Source organism: Oryctolagus cuniculus, chromosome 7 (genome assembly GCF_964237555.1).
Source record: "Oryctolagus cuniculus chromosome 7, mOryCun1.1, whole genome shotgun sequence".
Taxonomy (NCBI): domain Eukaryota; kingdom Metazoa; phylum Chordata; class Mammalia; order Lagomorpha; family Leporidae; genus Oryctolagus; species Oryctolagus cuniculus.
Window position 1 is genome coordinate 153563504 of NC_091438.1, and position 17059 is coordinate 153580562.

A 17059-nucleotide genomic window follows, 5' to 3' on the forward strand; every position below is an offset into this window, starting at 1 on the left:
CTAGATTTGTCCATTGTAGCCATTTGGGGAGTGAACCAGAAGATGGAAAATCTCTCTCTCTCTCTCTCTCTCTCTCTCTCTCTCTCTCTCTCTCTCTCGTGTGTGTGTGTGTGTGTGTGTGTGTCTTCCTCTCTCTGGATGTCACTCTGACTTTCAAATAAAAACAAAATGTATTTTTTAAAAAGTGGACATAATGGGAGTTATTGTGTCACTCCCCACCCCACCCTGCGGCTTGTCAGGCTGTCGTTTCGGTTCAGGGGAGGTTGTTTACATTGTGACCCAAATGCCAGAAATCTCCCTGCCCCCACTTGCCCCTTCCCTGACCTTCAGCCCAGCCACCAGGCGGTGGGAGGCGCTGAGGACCGCTGGACCCCTCCCCGCCGCCAGCCAAGCCAGGCAACAGGTGCGCGGGGGGCGGGGCGGGGGCGGGGCGCCCTCGGGCCGCGCCCCCCGCTCCGCGCCCTGGCAGCTGCGGGCGCGGCGCGGAAGGCGGCGGCGGTGGCGCTGGTGGCGGCGGCGGCTGCGGGGCTACCCGGCGACAGCGGAGGCCCGGCCGAGCGGACCTGAGCCCCGGTCCCCGCGCGCCTGCTCGCCTGCCTCGCGCCAGCCGCGCATGCAGCCCCAGCCCGCGGAGACATGAGCGCCCCGCGGCCCGACGCACCCGAGGCGCAGCGGCCCGGCCCCGCGGCCCCGTGATGGGCTCCTGCGTGTCGCGAGGTGAGGGGGCCGCGGGCCGGGGCGCTGGGAGGGAACCAAGGGCTGGGGGCGGCGACCCGTGCTTCCCGGAGCAGCCGCACCCCCAGGGCCACGGTGCCCTGAGCACACGGGGCAGCGCGGAGAGCCCGTGCGAGGGCACCGCGTTGTGGCCGCCCCAGCAGCCACGCAGCCCCTGCCGTGTGCCTGGGAGGGAGGGAGCCCCTGAGTCTTCCTGGCTTCTCTGGAGGGGCCGCGGGGGCGTCCTCCGCCCCAGACCCCCAAGGCACAGGCTTCACCCCCACCCCCAACCCGACTCCAGCCCCTGAACCCACTTGGCAGGAAGGGCTCTGGTGGGGAACAGGTTATGAAGAAGGCCCCTCCCCCACCTCGTCCCCACCCTCTCCTTGGTCAGGGGACAGGAAGGGACAGAGGACACCTGATGTTCCCAGTAACCCTGGGCCTTCCTCTGCTTCTCACCGGACCCTCCACCCTCAGTCACCAGAGCGGGGAGCGAGCTGCCCTTGCCTGCCTCTCTTGTCTGGGACTGGGGGGTGGGTGCAGGGTTGCACCTGCTGCCCGGCAGGCTGCCGAGTGCATCTCAGGAAAGGTGTTGGCTTGGGGCCCTCCTCCCCTGGGAGTCCCCTCCCCACACAGTGGGGGGGGGGGCAGGGCTGGGAGAGCCGGGCACTTTGGCCTTGGCTCTGGCTCTGCAGATTGAGTCCACACCCGCTGAGCCCACCCACAGGGTCTTGGGGACCGGCTACCGCGTCCATCACTCCCCAGATCTTGCTCGGGTGTACGGGAGGTTCCCTGGGAGGGATGTGGAGGAAGGAGTATGACACCCTTTCCCCGTCCTCTGGACTCTGAGGGTAGCTCTCGGGCACTCAGGGGAGTGGGCCGGAGGGATCAGGGTGGGGAGGGGAAGGAGGAGGCTGGGCCCTGGGAGGTTCATTCGCTGACCCCTGATTCAGCTGACAGTAATGACACCTACTGCGTGCTGGCACCGTGGACCCAGCGTAGCACCTGATCTGTGACAGCCACTGCCCAGCAAGGGGAAGCAGTCTTCAGAGGAGTTAAGGGTCCCTGTGGACAGCTGTCGGTGCCCGAGGGGCTCCGGAAACCTCCAGGGCTCTGGCAGTCTCTGGGTGGGGCCAGCTCCAGGTGTTAGGGGTCCGGGTGGGGCCAGCTTCAGTGTTAGGGGTCCGGGTGGGGCCAGCTCTAGGTGTTTGGGGTCTGGTGATTCCTCAGAGACTGTGTCCCTTCCGCATGCCTTGGCCATCTTGTGCCAGGCGCCGTAGGGCCCCAGCCCCAGATGGACTGGCCTGTGAGCTGAGGGCTCACTGAGCACAGGACAGAGAGGGAGCGGGCAAGACGCCCGCCAAGGTCATGCTGTGGGTCTGGGCCCTGGGAAACCCTTGCCTGGTGCTCCCTCCATGGCACCCTCTGTCAGGGCCATTTGCGGTCACCCTGGCAGGTCTGTGCCGGCTCCACCCATCCTTTGGAAGCCTGGGCTCCCCACGTGCACCTGCAGTTCTGTCCACCTCCTGAGGTTCAGCATGCAAGAGGAGCTTTGAGGGCAGAGGACTGCCGTTGTCCCCAGAACTCTGGGTGGCTGAGCCACTGAGCGGAAGCCACTTGCCCCTCTACTTGTCACTCATCCTCTCTCTGAGTGCTTCCACCTTACCAGGTACTGGTCTGAAAGTAGTGGAGCAAAAAGCTGATTTGGGTTATTTGCTACCATAGTCCCTGTTTGTATCCGAAGCAGGGGACAGCTGAGTGATGTGCCCTGGGCCACACAGCTAGGACTTAGCAAAGCTAGGATTTGAGCCCTGACATGCAGACGTCCTTAGTGTCTATACCTCACCGCCCTGCCCCTGTCCTCCTCCTCTGGAGCTGCAGGCTTCCGCGCGTTCCTGAGACCCCCACCTGGTCTCCTCGCCAGCACCAAGTGCTTCCCAGGGCCAGGCACGCAGTCTGAAGCCCAAGCCAGGGCCATGAGCCCCATTCTGCATGAGGCTGATGCCGTGCCACACCCCAGGCCACCCCATCCCAGCAGGGGGCTTCTGCTTGCTTGAATCCCTGCCACAACCACTCACTAGTTCCTTGATCTTGTAGCTGTATCTTGGCGTTCTCATCTCTAAAATGGGAATCCTAACAGTACTGACGTCATGGGGGTGCTGGGGGGATGAAATGGCTTAGTACTTGCGCAGCACTCAGACTGGAACCTGTCACGTTGCGAGCGCTCAGAGGCTTAGCTGGTGCCCTTGGTGTCGCTCTATGCAGGTGGCTAGTCCAGACCTTGGCTGGACAAGGGGAAGCTGCAGAGGCCCTGGGCGCCAGCTTGCCTCCTGGGAAAAGGCACTTGAGGCCCTGGGGACAGCGGGGAGGTGATTGGGGCCGGATGAAGGCGACTCGCGCTGTTTCCAGGAGCTGTTTTGTGTTCGTCGTCTATTTTTAAGCCACCATTTGTTGGGCGCTTCTGCTGGGCCAGCCTGAGCCTTGGCTCTCCTGACCCAGATAGCTCTCATTCAACCCTGTGGGGCAGAAGTGGGGCTCAGAGATGGGGGTCTGTGTGACCCCAGCGCTGCTGGGGACCCCTGCCCTCACCTGGCATTGCTCAAGGCAGCACCCTTGGGGGGATCATTCGGATGGCTCCTGTCTGCCTGGGGCTGACCGCCTCCACCAGTGTCCACCTGCAGGGAGGAGAGAAGGGGTTCACAGCTGCTCCTCCTGCCCCAGGCCTCCCTGCCAGACCGACCCTGGGGGTCTCCAGTGGAGACTGAGGACTTTCTGCTGGAAACTTGGAGGTCTCCTGATGTCAAGGAGGCGGCTCCAGCTCTCAGCCCCGCAGTACCCAGGGGCCGTCTTGCCATGGCCCTCGGGTTGCCAGGGCGCAGGCTTAGACTGAGCACTCTGGGGAGACGGAGAAAAGGACAGATGGGACCTCGCCTTTTCGGGGCTCACGGTCTGATGAGAGAGACAGTTTTGCCCTTGGAGGAATCTAGCGGACGAGCAGGACACACGCTTGGACAGTTGCCTGAGGCCCCTCTCCAGAGGTTGGCACAGGGTGCCAGCAAAGGTTTGGGTTTCACACTGCCTGAAGGCTGCACCCGTCCCTGCCGCTGATGACCTTGTGTGGTGGTTGAGCCTCTCCCAGCCTCAGTTTCCCCCTTGGTGAAGTGGGCATCATGCTTCCTACCTTGAAGGGGGGTGGGTGTGAGAGGTCAATGAGAGATGGTGAGTGGAAGGCCCAGGGCACCCTCTGACGCTAAGTAGGTGGCCTTGGCACATTAGAACCGCTGATGAGGGCGCCCCTCGCACAGGGGAGGCCCATCTGGGCAGGCTGCTTGGAGCAGGTGGGGCTAAAGCAGGGTGTTCAAAGAGGCTGCACCCCAGGGTGGCAGAGACAAGTGGAAAGGAGCTGGGCTGTGTGGAGTCCTGGAGAGGCACCTGCTTTCCCTGCAGCCTGGGTGGAGATGGAAAGAGACCACCTTGGACGGCTCTGAGCAGCAATGACCCACGGGTGAAGCGCCTGCTGTGTCCAAGTGACCCGAAAACAAGTGTCCTGGGCGTGGTGGACATTGCCTCTGCCACGCTCTCTTGTGGCAATGACTCACCAGGCAGAGAGGCCAAGGACTCACCCTCTGTGGAGTCCCCAGGGCAAGCACCGACCTAGGGACAGGAGCAGAGGGGCAGCTGCCTGTGGTCCACCCTGCTGCCCAGAACGAGGACCTGAGGGGAGAGAGATGGGCCTCCCGCCAGCCTCGCAGGGCGTGTCCTTGTGTTCTCACTTTACAGACGAGAACCTGAGGCTCACGGGGTCACGTCGCGTGCCTGCAGCCCTGGAGCTGGCCGTGGAGAGTCGAGGTTTCCACTCATGGCATGGACCGCGAGAGGAAGCCTTGACTACTTGGTCGTGTTCAGAGCCGAGGACACCGACTGGCACGTCACCCCAGGCAGCGCACACCCCGGGCCCTGGTGGCCAGAGGGATCCTGGCGTGCATTCGGCCGCAGGTGCTCTGAGATGCTTTGAGAAGCACATGGCTGACTGGGGAGGAGCAGCACAGGGTGGCAGCCAGGTTCTTGCTCCGTTACTGTGTGATTTCAGGAGATTGACTTTCTCTGGTTTGCTGCGAGAGAGAAGGGTTAAACTTGGACCTTCCCTGCCCTCCTGGGGCCTGGAGCTCTGGGAGACCCCCTAGGGGGAGATGGTACCATGGTGACAGATGGGCTGGGACTCCAAGGAGCAGCCGAGGGACCCAGAAGACTCTGAAGCAATTGAGAGGAGCCTGAGCAAGCAGAGAAGGCCTGCAGCAAGAGGGGATTAGGTTAGACATCAGGAGGGACTGTCTGGGTGGCTGTCCACTAGGGCAGCTAGTGGAGCTGGTGTGGGCAGGCAGGTTTGTCCTTGATTAGCAGAGCAGGTGTTTGGGTGATGGCAGAGGATGTAGGACTTTTGGATAACACCCCTCTCCTTGCAGGATCAAAATAGCCCCCTGTGTTGCCATGGCAACCACGGGCCGGGGGAAGTGGGGAGGGGGCAGGTCTGAGAAGGGGCTGCTGACCCTGAGGTCACTGGAGGGAGTTGTGGATCGGGGAAGAAAGGGGGCACACCCCCATCTCCCTTGGGAGAGGGCAGCAGTCTCAAGAGCGGGAGCTCACAGTCCCCTCGGGCCGCCCCACCCCACCCCTACCCCCACCCCCCCGGAAACTGTGTTTTTCCAGTTGCCGGCGGTGACGTGGCCGGGTCCCAGCTGGGCTAAGAGCAGCCTGTGATTTCATCCTGGGCCGCTTCATTATCTGACATCTCCATGGCAACCTGTCTGTGACATCACGGGACCAAAGTCCTCGGAGGGGAGAAGGCAGCTTGGTCAGGTGAGGTGAGGGGCAGGCAGGCTTGGGGACCGAGAGCCGGGAGTCCCCCGAGCCTGCCACCACCTCAGAGAATGACCTTGTTGGAGTCACGTCTCCTTCCAGCCTGCCCCGTGCTCCCCTCTCCAGCAGAGCCAGCCTCATGCAGGGCCTGCGGCCGAGGACTTTCACAACAGCTTCAGGGGCCACCAGCGCCCTAGGAGTGTGCCAGCTTCTCTCAGCCCTCCCAGGGGGAGCCTGCAGCCTGCAAGGTGGCGAGGAACACCTTGTGCCTGACCTGCAGAATTTCTGGAATGTTAAGTGTGGTGGCTTTAAACGTGTTTGAACTCACAGGAATAAATGTACTTTGCATTGTGACCCAAGATGCACACACAGAAAATTCTCACCATCCATGTGTGTGCATGCATACAAGTGTGTCCATGCCATTTAGACAGAAGTTCAGGAAACAGTACTTAGTCCAGCACTGCCGCCCTCAGCTCTGAGAGCCTCCATTCCACTCTATTCCTTCCTTCCTTTGTTTTTAAAGATTTATTTATTTGTTTGAAACACAGGGTTACAGAGGAAGAGAGAGAGAGATCTTCCATCTGCTGGTTCACTCCCTAAATGGCTGCAATTTGGCCAGAGCTGAGCTGATCCAGGAGCTTCCTCCAGGTCTCCCATGTAGGTGCAGGGGTCCAAGTTCTTGGACCATCCTCTACTGCTTTCCCAGGCCATCAGCAAGGAGTTGAATTGGAAATGGAGCAGCCGGGACTTGAACCGGCACCCACATGGGATGCTGGTGCTACAGGCAGCGGCTTTACCTGCTGTACCACTGCGCTGGCTCCTCCACTCTGTTTCATTTCATTTCTTCTTTTTTTTTTTTTTAACATTTATTTACTTATTTGAAAGGCCAATTTACAGAGAGAGAGGGAGAGGCAGAGGCAGAGAAAGAAAAGTCTTCCATTCACTGTTCATTCCCAAAATGGCTGCAACAGCCTGGGCTGGGCCAGGCTGAAGCCAGGAGCCAGGAGCTTCATCAGGATCTCCCACATAGGTGCAGGGGCCCAAGGACTTGGGCCATCTTCTTCTGCTTTCCCAGACCATTAGCAGGGGGCTGGATCAGAAATGGAGCAGCTGGGACTCGAATCGGTGCCCATATGGGATGCCGGTGTCACAGGTGGTGGCTTTACCTGCTGTGCCACAGTGCCAGCCCCTCTGTTCCATTTATTAAAATGATGACCTAGTACAAGGCTTACATGTCCCACGGAACAAGGCGCCCCCGACTTTCACACTGCCTTTGTGAGGACAGAGACCCTGAAGCCCAGAGAGGGACAAGGTCAGCTCAGGGTCACAGAGCTGAGACTGCGGATAAGGAGCAAGATATGTTGCACTCTGAGCAGGGCTTGGCTGAACCCTCTTGATCCGTGCCACTCCACACCATCCTCACGGCTCTGACCTCCTTACATCTGGCTCGTTGGAGGAGGGGCAGTTACGACCCTGCCTTCCTTTTCTACAGTCCCTGCCTCGCATGGGCTCACCCCTACCTTCCTGGCTTGTCCACCTGTCCACAGTCTTTGGGCTGATCCTGGAGCTCTCTGCTGCACACCATGTCCGGTCCAGTTGGGCTGAAAGTTGTCCTCTGGCCTCCAGCCCAGTAAGCACCTGCTTGCTTGCAGCCTGAGGACTGCGTCTGCTCCTTATTCTGCTGGCCTCTTCCCCTCTTGGGGCCCCTCTCTCTTCTCATGAATGGGTGTGGCACGGGGAATTTGGGAAAAGGGGCCGGGACGTGTGGATGTCTGGAGCTCTCGTGGCCCTTTCTTGGCTAACAAGGGCTCATTGTTGAGGCCTCGGTGTGGCCAGCATCCAAACGTTCACGCCTTCCTTCTCGCAGCGGGTATTCAGTGACACCCTGTGGCAGGTGCAGGGGCTGCCCCAGAGAATAAAGCAGGCCAGATCCCAGCTCTTCCAGAGCTCTGTGCTGGTGAGAGGCACCGAGTGTCGTGTGTGAAGGGTGGAGACCGGCAGGTGTCATAACCGATAAGCTAGGGGGAAGCCATGCTGAGGTTGCAGCATTTGAGGAGAGACCAAAGTGGAGGGAGGGGGAGACCCTGTGGTGTCTGGGAGGAGAGGGTTCCAGAGGGCGGGAAGGGGTAGACAGTGCAAAGGCCCTGGGGTGGGGAATGTGCTGGGTGTGTCTGAGGAGCACCCTGAAAGTGATCTGCGTGGCCAGGGTGCAGAGGGCGAGTGTGGTGGAAGATGAAGTGGGGCCATCTTCTGGGTTAGTGTGGTGAGTTCTCCAGGAGCCATGGGAGGGGGCCCTTCCCATTCTAGAGCCTCTGTCTTCAGAGATTTGCTCTGGTTTCACCTCCCTTTCCTCGCCCACTGCCCTGTTCTCTTGAAACGATCCACCCTCCAGCCTCTTGGGACTTGGCCCTGCAGGCAGCCTCCTGGGGGCTGGGGTGGGCACCAATGAGACTGAAACATGGTACCTTCCTCAGCACTTGGCCCCTTGAAAAACTCACGGTCTTGGCCACAGCAGAGGTGGGAGAGCCGGCTGTCCTCCTGCTTGCCCACCCCTGCCTGCTGGTCTCTGTGGTCTGCTGGTTATGCAGACATCCAACTGGGGCCTGGCATCCCCAGTTGCTGCCAGTGACCCTCTGGGCACACGGGAGAGGTGGGTAGGGTGAGTCAGAGAGTGGCGCAGGGTTGGGACACAGAGCTCATTCAGCACCTTGGACAGGGCCTGGGCCTAACCACTTCCTGTTACAGAATAAGAAGTCCCTCGGGGGTCCATTTGACAGATGGTGATGTGGAGTCTGGAGGAGGTGAAGTCACCCCCCCCACCACGTAGTAAAGAGCAGCGTTGGGATGAGACCCTGGGCAGGGTGGCTTGGCAGCAGCTCCTCCGGAAGACAGGGCTGCCCTGACAGGTAGAGGGCGTCTTCCAGAGATGCAACCCAGCAGGGCGCCGTCCAGGCTAGGGTCTCAGCCGACCCCACAATGTGAGCAAAGCTGAATTTTCTGGACCCAGACAAAAGAGCCAGGGTCCTGCATTGGGCGGCCATTGGCTAAGGGCTTTGCTGTGGGTGGAGCCACCACGTGGTTCACATATGGTCACATGCCAGGTATCCATCATGGAGCTGACAAATGACTGTTTCCAGTGACAACATCACTGTCACGACATTGGAGCTGTCAGGTTGTCATCCTACTCCCGTGTGTGGCGATGCAGGTGTGAACACACCTACCGGCTGCCCGGTGTGCTACAGCATAGCAGGCACAGTTAGGCACTTGCTACCTGATTGTGGCAACACTGACTGTGTTGCTGGTTTATACATTACTCTATGTCAATCATTATTTTAGAGTGTACTTCTAATTATAAAAGTTCACTATAAAACGGCATCAGGCACAACACCACAATGCCAATCCTGCAAAGTATATTTTAAAGTGAATGTTACTTAAAAAGTCAAAAGTTTTTTTTTTTTAATTAAAAGTTTATAAAGCAAAAAGGTTACCATAAGCTAAGGTTAATTTATCATTGAAGAAAAAAAAAAAAACTGGTAAATTTGGAAGTCAAAATGACGAAGAGGGAGAGACAGAGAGATCTTCCATCCTCTGGTTTATGAACCAAGTGGCCACAGAGGCCAGGCCTGCACCAGGCCAAATCCAGGAGACAGGAATTCCATCCGGGTCTCCCACTGGGTAGCAGCAGCCTAAGCCCTTGGCTGTCCCCGCTGCCTCCTGGGGTGTGCATTAGAAGAAGCTGGATGGGAAGCAGAGGTGGGACTAGACCCCAGGCGCTCTGATATGGGATGTGGGTGTCCCACGTGGCAGCTCGGCATGCCAAAGCCCACGCTAACCTGAATGACAATTTTTCTTTTCCCGAAATAAAATGTTTTTTTGACAGGCAGAGTGGACAGTGAGAGAGAGAGACAGAGAGAAAGGTCTTCCTTTTGCTGTTGGTTCACCCTCCAATGGCCGCTGCGGCTGGCGCACCACGCTGATCCAATGGCAGGAGCCAGGTGCTTCTCCTGGTCTCCCATGGGGTGCAGGGCCCAAGCACTTGGGCCATCCTCCACTGCACTCCCTGGCCACAGCAGAGAGCTGGCCTGGAAGAGGGGCAACTGGGACAGAATCCGGCGCCCTGACCGGGACTAGAACCCGGTGTGCCAGCGCCGCAAGGCGGAGGACTTGCCTATTGAGCCGCAGCGCCGGCCTCCCGAAATAAAATTTTAAAAGGTAACTTTAGTGTGGCCTCTGTGTGCAGTGTTTGGAGTGTACAGGGGTGGACAGTAGCATCCTAGGCCTCCGTCCTCCCTCACTGCCCGCCCCCCCTCACTGCCCGCCCCCTCCCTCACCTGGGGCAGCTTCCAGTCCTGCCAACTCACTCTCTCTGGGTGTTCTTACACATGGGCCTCTTGTGTTTAAAAAAAATTTTTGTCTCTTATTGAGTTTTTTTTTTTTTTTAAAAAAAAGGTGTTATTTATTTGAAAGGCAGAATGAGACAGAGAGGGTAAGATGGAGCTTTTTTATCTGCTGGTTCACTCTCCAAAGGGTGGCGACAGCGGGGACTGGGCCAGACTGAAACCAGGGGTCCAGCCCACGTGGGCGGCAGGAAGTCACGTTGTTGAGCCATCATCTGCTGCTTCCCTGGCTCATTAGCAAGCAGCTGGCTAGGAAGCAGATGCGCTGGGACTTGAACCACATGGGTTGCTGGCGCCCTAAGGAGCAGCTTAACCTGCTGTGCCAAGCCCCACCCCAACATGGACCATTTTTAAATCTGTTTTATGTCACTTTGTAACTGCACCTGTCTCCATATGTAACTGTCTCCACACGCACAGCTACGCGAGTACTTACCTTTGTGCTATAGCTGCCTGCTGTTTGCGTTCCTCGCCTGGGAGCAGTAGGCTGCTCCACCTGTCCCAGGTGCATGGACGGCCCTACCAGCTAGGTGTGTGTCTGTGCACCCGCGGTGGGCGCGCGATGATGAAATCCCGAATGATGCCCCTCTCAGGGGCTGCCGTGAGGAAGGAGGTGGATCAGCTGGCACAGAGGACGGAGAGGGAGCCCTTCGGGCCTGCTGTTGGCCTTGAGGGAGGCAGAACGGTAAGGAAACTCGCAGGTTTTTAGTTGGTGCAGCTGGGGAATGGACTGCCTCATTTTCTAAAGCTGGGGAAGGGAGAAGGCTCGTGGGAGCCAGCGTTTGTCACCGTCACAAAGTCGCAGAGGCAGTCTCATTCTACCGGGAAGCGAGGTTTATTTTGGCTGCCGGTTCTGGAGGTTCACAGTCCGAGATCGGGCACCTTGGTCCGTTCTCCAGGGCTGGCGTTCTTGCTGGCCCAGGGCATCACGTAGCAGGAGGCAGGGCTCCCCATGTGCATCCGCCCAGATCCAGTACAGGGTCCCACCCCCAGTGTCGTCCAAGTTGCTTCCCCACGGCCTTGCCCCTAAACACTCCCACTGGATTGAGTTTCCAAACTCTTAATGCCAGTAAGTTAGACTGTGGGGACCAAACTCTCAAGGTTAGGAGGCAAATGTCCAAACCGCAGCAAAGATGGGTGCGGGGTCGCTGCTTGCTTTTGTCCCAGTTCTGTATGACGTCCCTTTCTGGCGTCCAGAGAGTGGGAAATTGCGTTGAGCCATCAGCTCAAGGGGGGACTCAGGCCTGGGGGTGTGGATGTAGGCATCAGCGAGGCAGGGATGCCATCTTTGGGGATGGAGAGGGAGGAAAAGGGTCTGCAGGGGGTGTGGGGCAGGCAACAGCTAGGGGCCAAGGTGGGGGGAGGGGTTGCCACAATGGGGACTGGGGAGCAGCTGTTGGGGTGGGTGGGCGCCGGGGGGTGTGGCTTATGGAGGCAGAGGGGGCCAGCGGGGTCTGGGGGCCACTGAGCTCGGGGAAGGCGGGCTCATAGGAGTCAGCCTTGCACTTGGCCGTTTGAAGTTTTCTGGCAGCTGCACGTGTGCCTCTCATGAACCCCGCGTGGCACGGGTCGGGGAGAACAGGAGGTGGCACACACCTCTGTGATGTGGGCAGAGGTGTGGGCCGGGGCTAGAGGCCGCGGCAGGTCAGGAGTTTGAAGTAGGAGGCATGGGGGCTGCTTGCTCAGACAGGGGCGAAGTCCCCAAGCTGGGGGGGGGGGGGCACAGAGGCCTGTGTGAAGCTGACAGGTGCCTCTGATGAGGAGAGCGGCACCCATCCAGGAGTGCTCCTGAGTGCAGGCGGGCAGACCCAGCCCCTGTGAGGACAGCTCGCCTCGGAGAGGGAGGGGAAGGAGGAGATGCGGGCACAGGGGCAGGCAGGGGTGGTGTGGGCAGAGAGGTCAGGCTGGGGCCTTCCAGAGGCTTCCAGACCAGGGTGGGGTGGAGAGAGGCCCCCAGCAGGGCCCAGGGATGAAGTGGCAGTGCCCTGGAGTCTGTGTCCTGTGGGGTCACCGTGGGTAACAAGGCCAAGGTCATCTCCGGGCCTCCCTGGACACACTTGGCAAGTGGGGGAGGCCTGGGCTTCCCTGACCTCGCCCCGCCCCACTCACTTCCAGATCTCTTCACAAGTGCCCACAAGGACTGCCCCATGCCCCAGGGCACGGAAGCCCTTGACCCACACCTGTGCGCGAGCTGCCCGCCCACCACTGCTCCAGACCATGTCGCTGGCAAGGTAACAACCCCTCCCTCCTGCTCCCTCCTCCTGCCTGTGCCCAGATTCCAGGCTGTTCCCCACAGCTCCCGGCAGGGGGCGCCGTCCCTGCCAGCACAATTGGGCCCTTGAGGTTGGGGATTCACCTGCACGAGGGTCTGGAGTGGGCTGGCATCCAGGGACCGGGCTGGGCTTGTGTAGAAAGCACAGCCCCAGCCTGAGGCCACCGCCCGAATTAACCCGGCCTTGCAGATGGCACCTTCGCTCCAGCCCCTACTGCTTAGTGCAGTTGGCGCCTCACTTCTGCCCTGTGCGTACGTCATCACATCCAGACATCCAGGGGTGTGTGTGTGTGTGTGTGTGTGTATTAGGAGACCTTTTCCTACTTTGTGCCATGCACACTCCACCACCAGCTGTGAGGTTTGAGGCATTGTCTGCTCCCAGCCAGGAAGTGGCAAAGTCAGAACTCAAACCCAGGTACTGCCTGGTGGTACCACAGTGACCCCCCTTTCTCTGCATGGTGCCTCCCGTGTGTGGCAGGCCCGAGGTCAGGGAGCACCGAAGGCCAGCCCACGTCACCACCCAAGACTCGGGCCCTAGAGCCGTCTGCTGGTCAAGCCTGACTACTCTCTCCTCTTGTTGCAGGACAAACAGATGGACTTCTGTTGGGATCCTTGGCAGGTCAGTGCCTTGCTGTGCCCTGGACTAGCCACCTGCTGCGGACCCATCGCCCTGGGCACAGCCCTGCCAGCCCTAGGGGCAGCGGTGGACCTGGGAGGGGGTTGGTGGGATCTCACTGGCCTTACCCCCACTCCCCTACCCTGCCCAGGGGAGCTGGGTGGGCTGGGTGATGGCGGTGGTGATGGTGGAGGCTGTCCCGTGGCGTCTGCCCCTTCCTGCTCACTGCTGCACCCCCACCCTTACAGAGGTGCTTCCAGACCACCAATGGCCACCTGTGCCACTCCAGATCCTGCGCCAGCAACTACAACGTGGCTGCCTTGGCCACCTCGTCTCTCGTGGGTAGGTTCCTGCTGCCCCTCCCCTGGCCTTGGAGCTGGCCCCGCCCACCCTGGACACAGCCGTGGGGTGCCCAAAGCTGGATGACAACTAGGTGGCGATGGAGTCAACATTTTCTATTTTTTTTCCTTGGGAGGCAGAGAGACAGAAATCTTCCATCAGCTGCTTCACTCCCAAAATGACCACAACAGCTGTGTTGGCCCAGGCCAAAGCCAGGGGCCCAGAACTCAATGCAGGTTTCCCACGTGGTGACAGGAGCCCTAGTGCTTGAACCAATCCCGGCAGCCTCCCAGGGTGCACCGTGGCAGGAAGCTGCCATGGGCATCGAGCCGGACTGGAACCCAGGCCCTCGTCTGGGATATGGATGTCCCAAGGAACGTCTTTTTTTTTTTTTTTTTTAAGATTTATTTTATTTATTTGAAAGAGTTACAGAGAGAGAGAGAGAGAGAGAGAGAGAGGTCTTCCATCCTCTGGTATACTGGACGATGGCCAGAGCTGTGCCGACCTGAAGCCAGGAGCCAGGAGCTTCTTCCAGGTCTCCCACACGGGTGCCAGGGCCAAAGCACCTGGGCCATCTTCCACTGCTTCCCCAGGTTTATTAGCAGGGAGCTGGATCAGAAGTGGAGCAGCCGGGACTCCAACTGGCACCTCATATGGGATGCTGGCCCTGCAGGCCGGGGCTTTAACCCACTGCGCTACAGCGCCTGCCCCAAGCAACATCTTAACTGAGCCAAACAGCTGCCCCTGATGCAATCCAGCACTTTCTACCACAGGCTCCAAGTGGGACTTTGGGCGGCCCGAATCTCCCCGATGTTGCCAGGCCTGGTCTCCCTGCCCCTCTGCCACCCACGTCCCCTTGGGGCGGCCCGAATCTCCCCAATGTTGCCAGGCCTGGTCTCCCTGCCCCTCTGCCACCCACGTCCCCTTGGGGCGGCCCGAATCTCCCCGATGTTGCCAGGCCTGGTCTCCCTGCCCCTCTGCCACCCACGTCCCCTTGGGGCGGCCCGAATCTCCCCGATGTTGCCAGGCCTGGTCTCCCTGCCCCTCTGCCACCCACGTCCCCTTGGGGTGGCCCGAATCTCCCCAATGTTGCCAGGCCTGGTCTCCCTGCCCCTCTGCCACCCACGTCCCCTTGGGGCGGCCCGAATCTCCCCGATGTTGCCAGGCCTGGTCTCCCTGCCCCTCTGCCACCCACGTCCCCTTGGGGTGCAGTCTCCAGCAGACCTGAGAAAGATGTGGCTGTGCAGGACTTCGCTGAGGGACAGCTCAGGAGAGAAGCGGCAGGGAGTGAGGGGCGGGGACAAGGGTGAGAGCTCGGTCAAGAAGGACTGGAGGGTGTGGCCAGCGTGGAGAAGGGGGGCGTGGGCTCAGAGTGGGGGGCATCTGAGCCCAGGGGGCCGTGCAGCCCTGGGAGGCCCTGGGAAGGGAGGGGTGGGAGGGACTGGGTGGGCCCTGGAATCCTGTGGGGCACTTGGCGGGGGGTACAGGGCATCCCCCGTACTCAGGCATGGATGGATTGGGGTACGGGCCACCTGATGACCCTGAGGAGAGCCTCCAGGGGTTGGGAGGCAGACCTGAGCAGGGTGTAACATCGGGACGGTCCCCCAATGTCCCCAATGCCCCAGGGGTGGTGCAGAGCATCAAGGACCACATGACCAAGCCCACGGCCATGGCACGGGGCCGCGTGGCCCACCTCATTGAGTGGAAGGGCTGGAGCGCCCAGCGATCGGGCTGGGAGCTGTCCCCGGCCGAGGACGAGCGCTACCACTGCCTCCCGGATGAGCTGCGGGAGGCCCGCTTTGCAGCAGGTCAGCGGGAAGGGGGAGGGGAGAGGGGGCCCGGCCGCTCTGCAGGGGTGGAGTGCGGCCTCTGGGAGCGGGGTCACTGTATGGGCACCATGTGGGTGGCAGAGAAGGCACAGGGTGGGTGTGGCTGGGTGTGATTGGCAGCCCCGAGAGGTGGCCCCTCAGCCGGTCTTGGTGCCAGCGCTCCCCCCACCTGCCCATACCCCACTGTCCCCAGGGGTCGCCGAGCAGTTTGCCATCACAGAGGCCACACTGAGCGCCTGGTCCTCGCTGGACGGTGAGGAGCTGCACCTCGAGACCAGCCCCCAGGACACGGATCAGCTCCAGGGTACAGCCCGGGGGGCCTGGGCTGGGGTGGGTGGTGCAGAACTGAGGCCAGAGGCCTGCGGCCACCCCAGGCTGTGTGAGGCGGGCAAGACCCTTCCTTCCCCAGCTTTCGTTTTCTCATCTGTACAATGGACCCACTGCCCAGCGGGTGCCACCCACATGGGGAGAGGGGGTGATGAGCACTTTCTGCTTGCAATGTCCCTTACTGCGCTGTGGCACTGGGAGTAGGTCCCATCGTCCCCTTCTTACAACTAAGGCAACGGAGGCACCAGGAGGCCCTGAAGCTCACCCCAGGTGACACAGCCAGAGGGTCAGAGTGAGGATGTGAAACTGGGCACCGGGCACAGCCAAGCACCTGGCCCCAACCCTGTACCCTCCCTGGAGTGGCAGAGAGGAGGTGGACACAGGGAGGTTCAGGGGCCTGGCCAAGGTCACACACTGGGCAGCCGCAGTGGGGCGTGGGGTAGGGGTTGTGGGCGGGCCATCCTCCCACCTGGAGGGGCCACTATTCAGGAGCCCGGATGCATCCGCCCCCCTATCTGCTTTGCAGGCCTGCAGGACAGCTTCCTGAGCGGCCCATCACGGGATGACAGCCTCCTGGCCTTCTCCTCGCCTGGCCACTCCCCTGATGAGTGGCCCTCCCCCTCTCCCCTCCCCCCTGCCAGCCCCCAGCCCCCCAGCCCTGAGCAGCAGCACCGGCAGCGGCTGCCTGGGGGCCTGGGGCCCGAGGCAGGGGGCTGCCTGCAGGGGTCGCTCCCCTCGGTGGACAGCGGCTCCCTCTCCGAAGAGGAAGACGAGGTTTTCTATAACTGAGGTGGGGGCTGCACGGGGCCAGCACCTGCCCACACCGTGACCTTGGCCAGTCCGTAGCCCAGGCACATCTGGACTCTGGGAATGCCGCTGGGCAGCTCTCCACCTCTTGGGGCAGGCTCAGGGAGGAGGCGGCAGGGATGAGGGCTGGCGCTCCTGTGGGTCACTCTGTGCTCCGGTGGACCCGGCCATCAGAGGCAGCCTGAGTCCCCCTTCTCTGTCTTTCCCAGGCTCAGGGGGCACTGCCCCTTGCCCCTTGTCTTCAGGGAGCTCAAGGACAGCGACAGATGCTGGGGCCATGGCCCCCAGAGACGCTGCTGCCAGGATCCCAGGCCGATGGCCTCGTGGGGACAGAGAGACCCAGTAGGAGTGGGGCTGGGGACCCTGCCTTGCCCTGGGCTCAGTCCCCCGCCTGTGCACCTGCTCCCTAGGGAAGATGAGGTCACCTCCCTGGAGGCACAGCCCCTGCTCATTGGCACCTTCAGAGCGTCTCTGTGTCTGGAGTGTCCACCTGGCTCTCCCCGTCCCGAACCTGCTCCCTCGGTGCCCCCACTGCCACCCCCGTCGTCCTCACGGTGCCCTGGTATTAAAGCGGTGGGTTCACCTGCATGCACTTGGCTGGTCTTTGCTGGGGAAGGCGGGTGCCTGGGCCCCTGGGCAGGGGTTCTGGAGGCCCCATGGAGTGTTAAGTTTAAGAGACAGGTCTGAGAAGGCTCCAAGACACCCGGTCAAGGTAGGGGAGCCATTTGTTGTGAGAGCAGCAGAAGGTGGAGGAGGATGCGAGCCACCTGGACAGCAGACGGGGTTCTGAGAAGGCTCAGCCCCCTGAGTTGCGGGTGGCCATCTTTTTTGGCTCCTTGCCTGAGCAGGGCCTCGAGTTCTTGCAGAAACCCACACCTACCGCAATAAATGGACTTGGAGGAAT

At 60.7% G+C, this 17059-nt stretch overlaps 1 protein-coding gene across 3 annotated transcripts; it reads left to right on the forward strand.

Annotated features, from left to right (window-relative positions):
• Positions 1-449: 449 nt before the first annotated feature.
• Positions 450-16743, forward strand: FAM131C (family with sequence similarity 131 member C). 3 transcript variants are annotated; one of them, XM_070079252.1, is made up of 8 exons: positions 450-717; positions 5422-5571; positions 12081-12196; positions 12821-12856; positions 13102-13195; positions 14818-15000; positions 15215-15325; positions 15875-16743. In XM_070079252.1, exons 3-8 carry the CDS (start codon positions 12113-12115, stop codon positions 16135-16137), a joined length of 771 nt encoding a protein of 256 aa, XP_069935353.1. In that variant the 5' UTR covers positions 450-717; positions 5422-5571; positions 12081-12112; the 3' UTR covers positions 16138-16743. The 3 variants fall into 3 exon arrangements, with proteins under 3 accessions (XP_069935353.1, XP_069935352.1, XP_069935354.1); XM_070079251.1 differs by lacking the exon at positions 5422-5571 and having other exon boundaries at positions 454-717; positions 15875-16138; positions 16365-16743; XM_070079253.1 differs by lacking the exons at positions 450-717; positions 5422-5571 and adding an exon at positions 1935-2383.
• Positions 16744-17059: the final 316 nt, after the last annotated feature.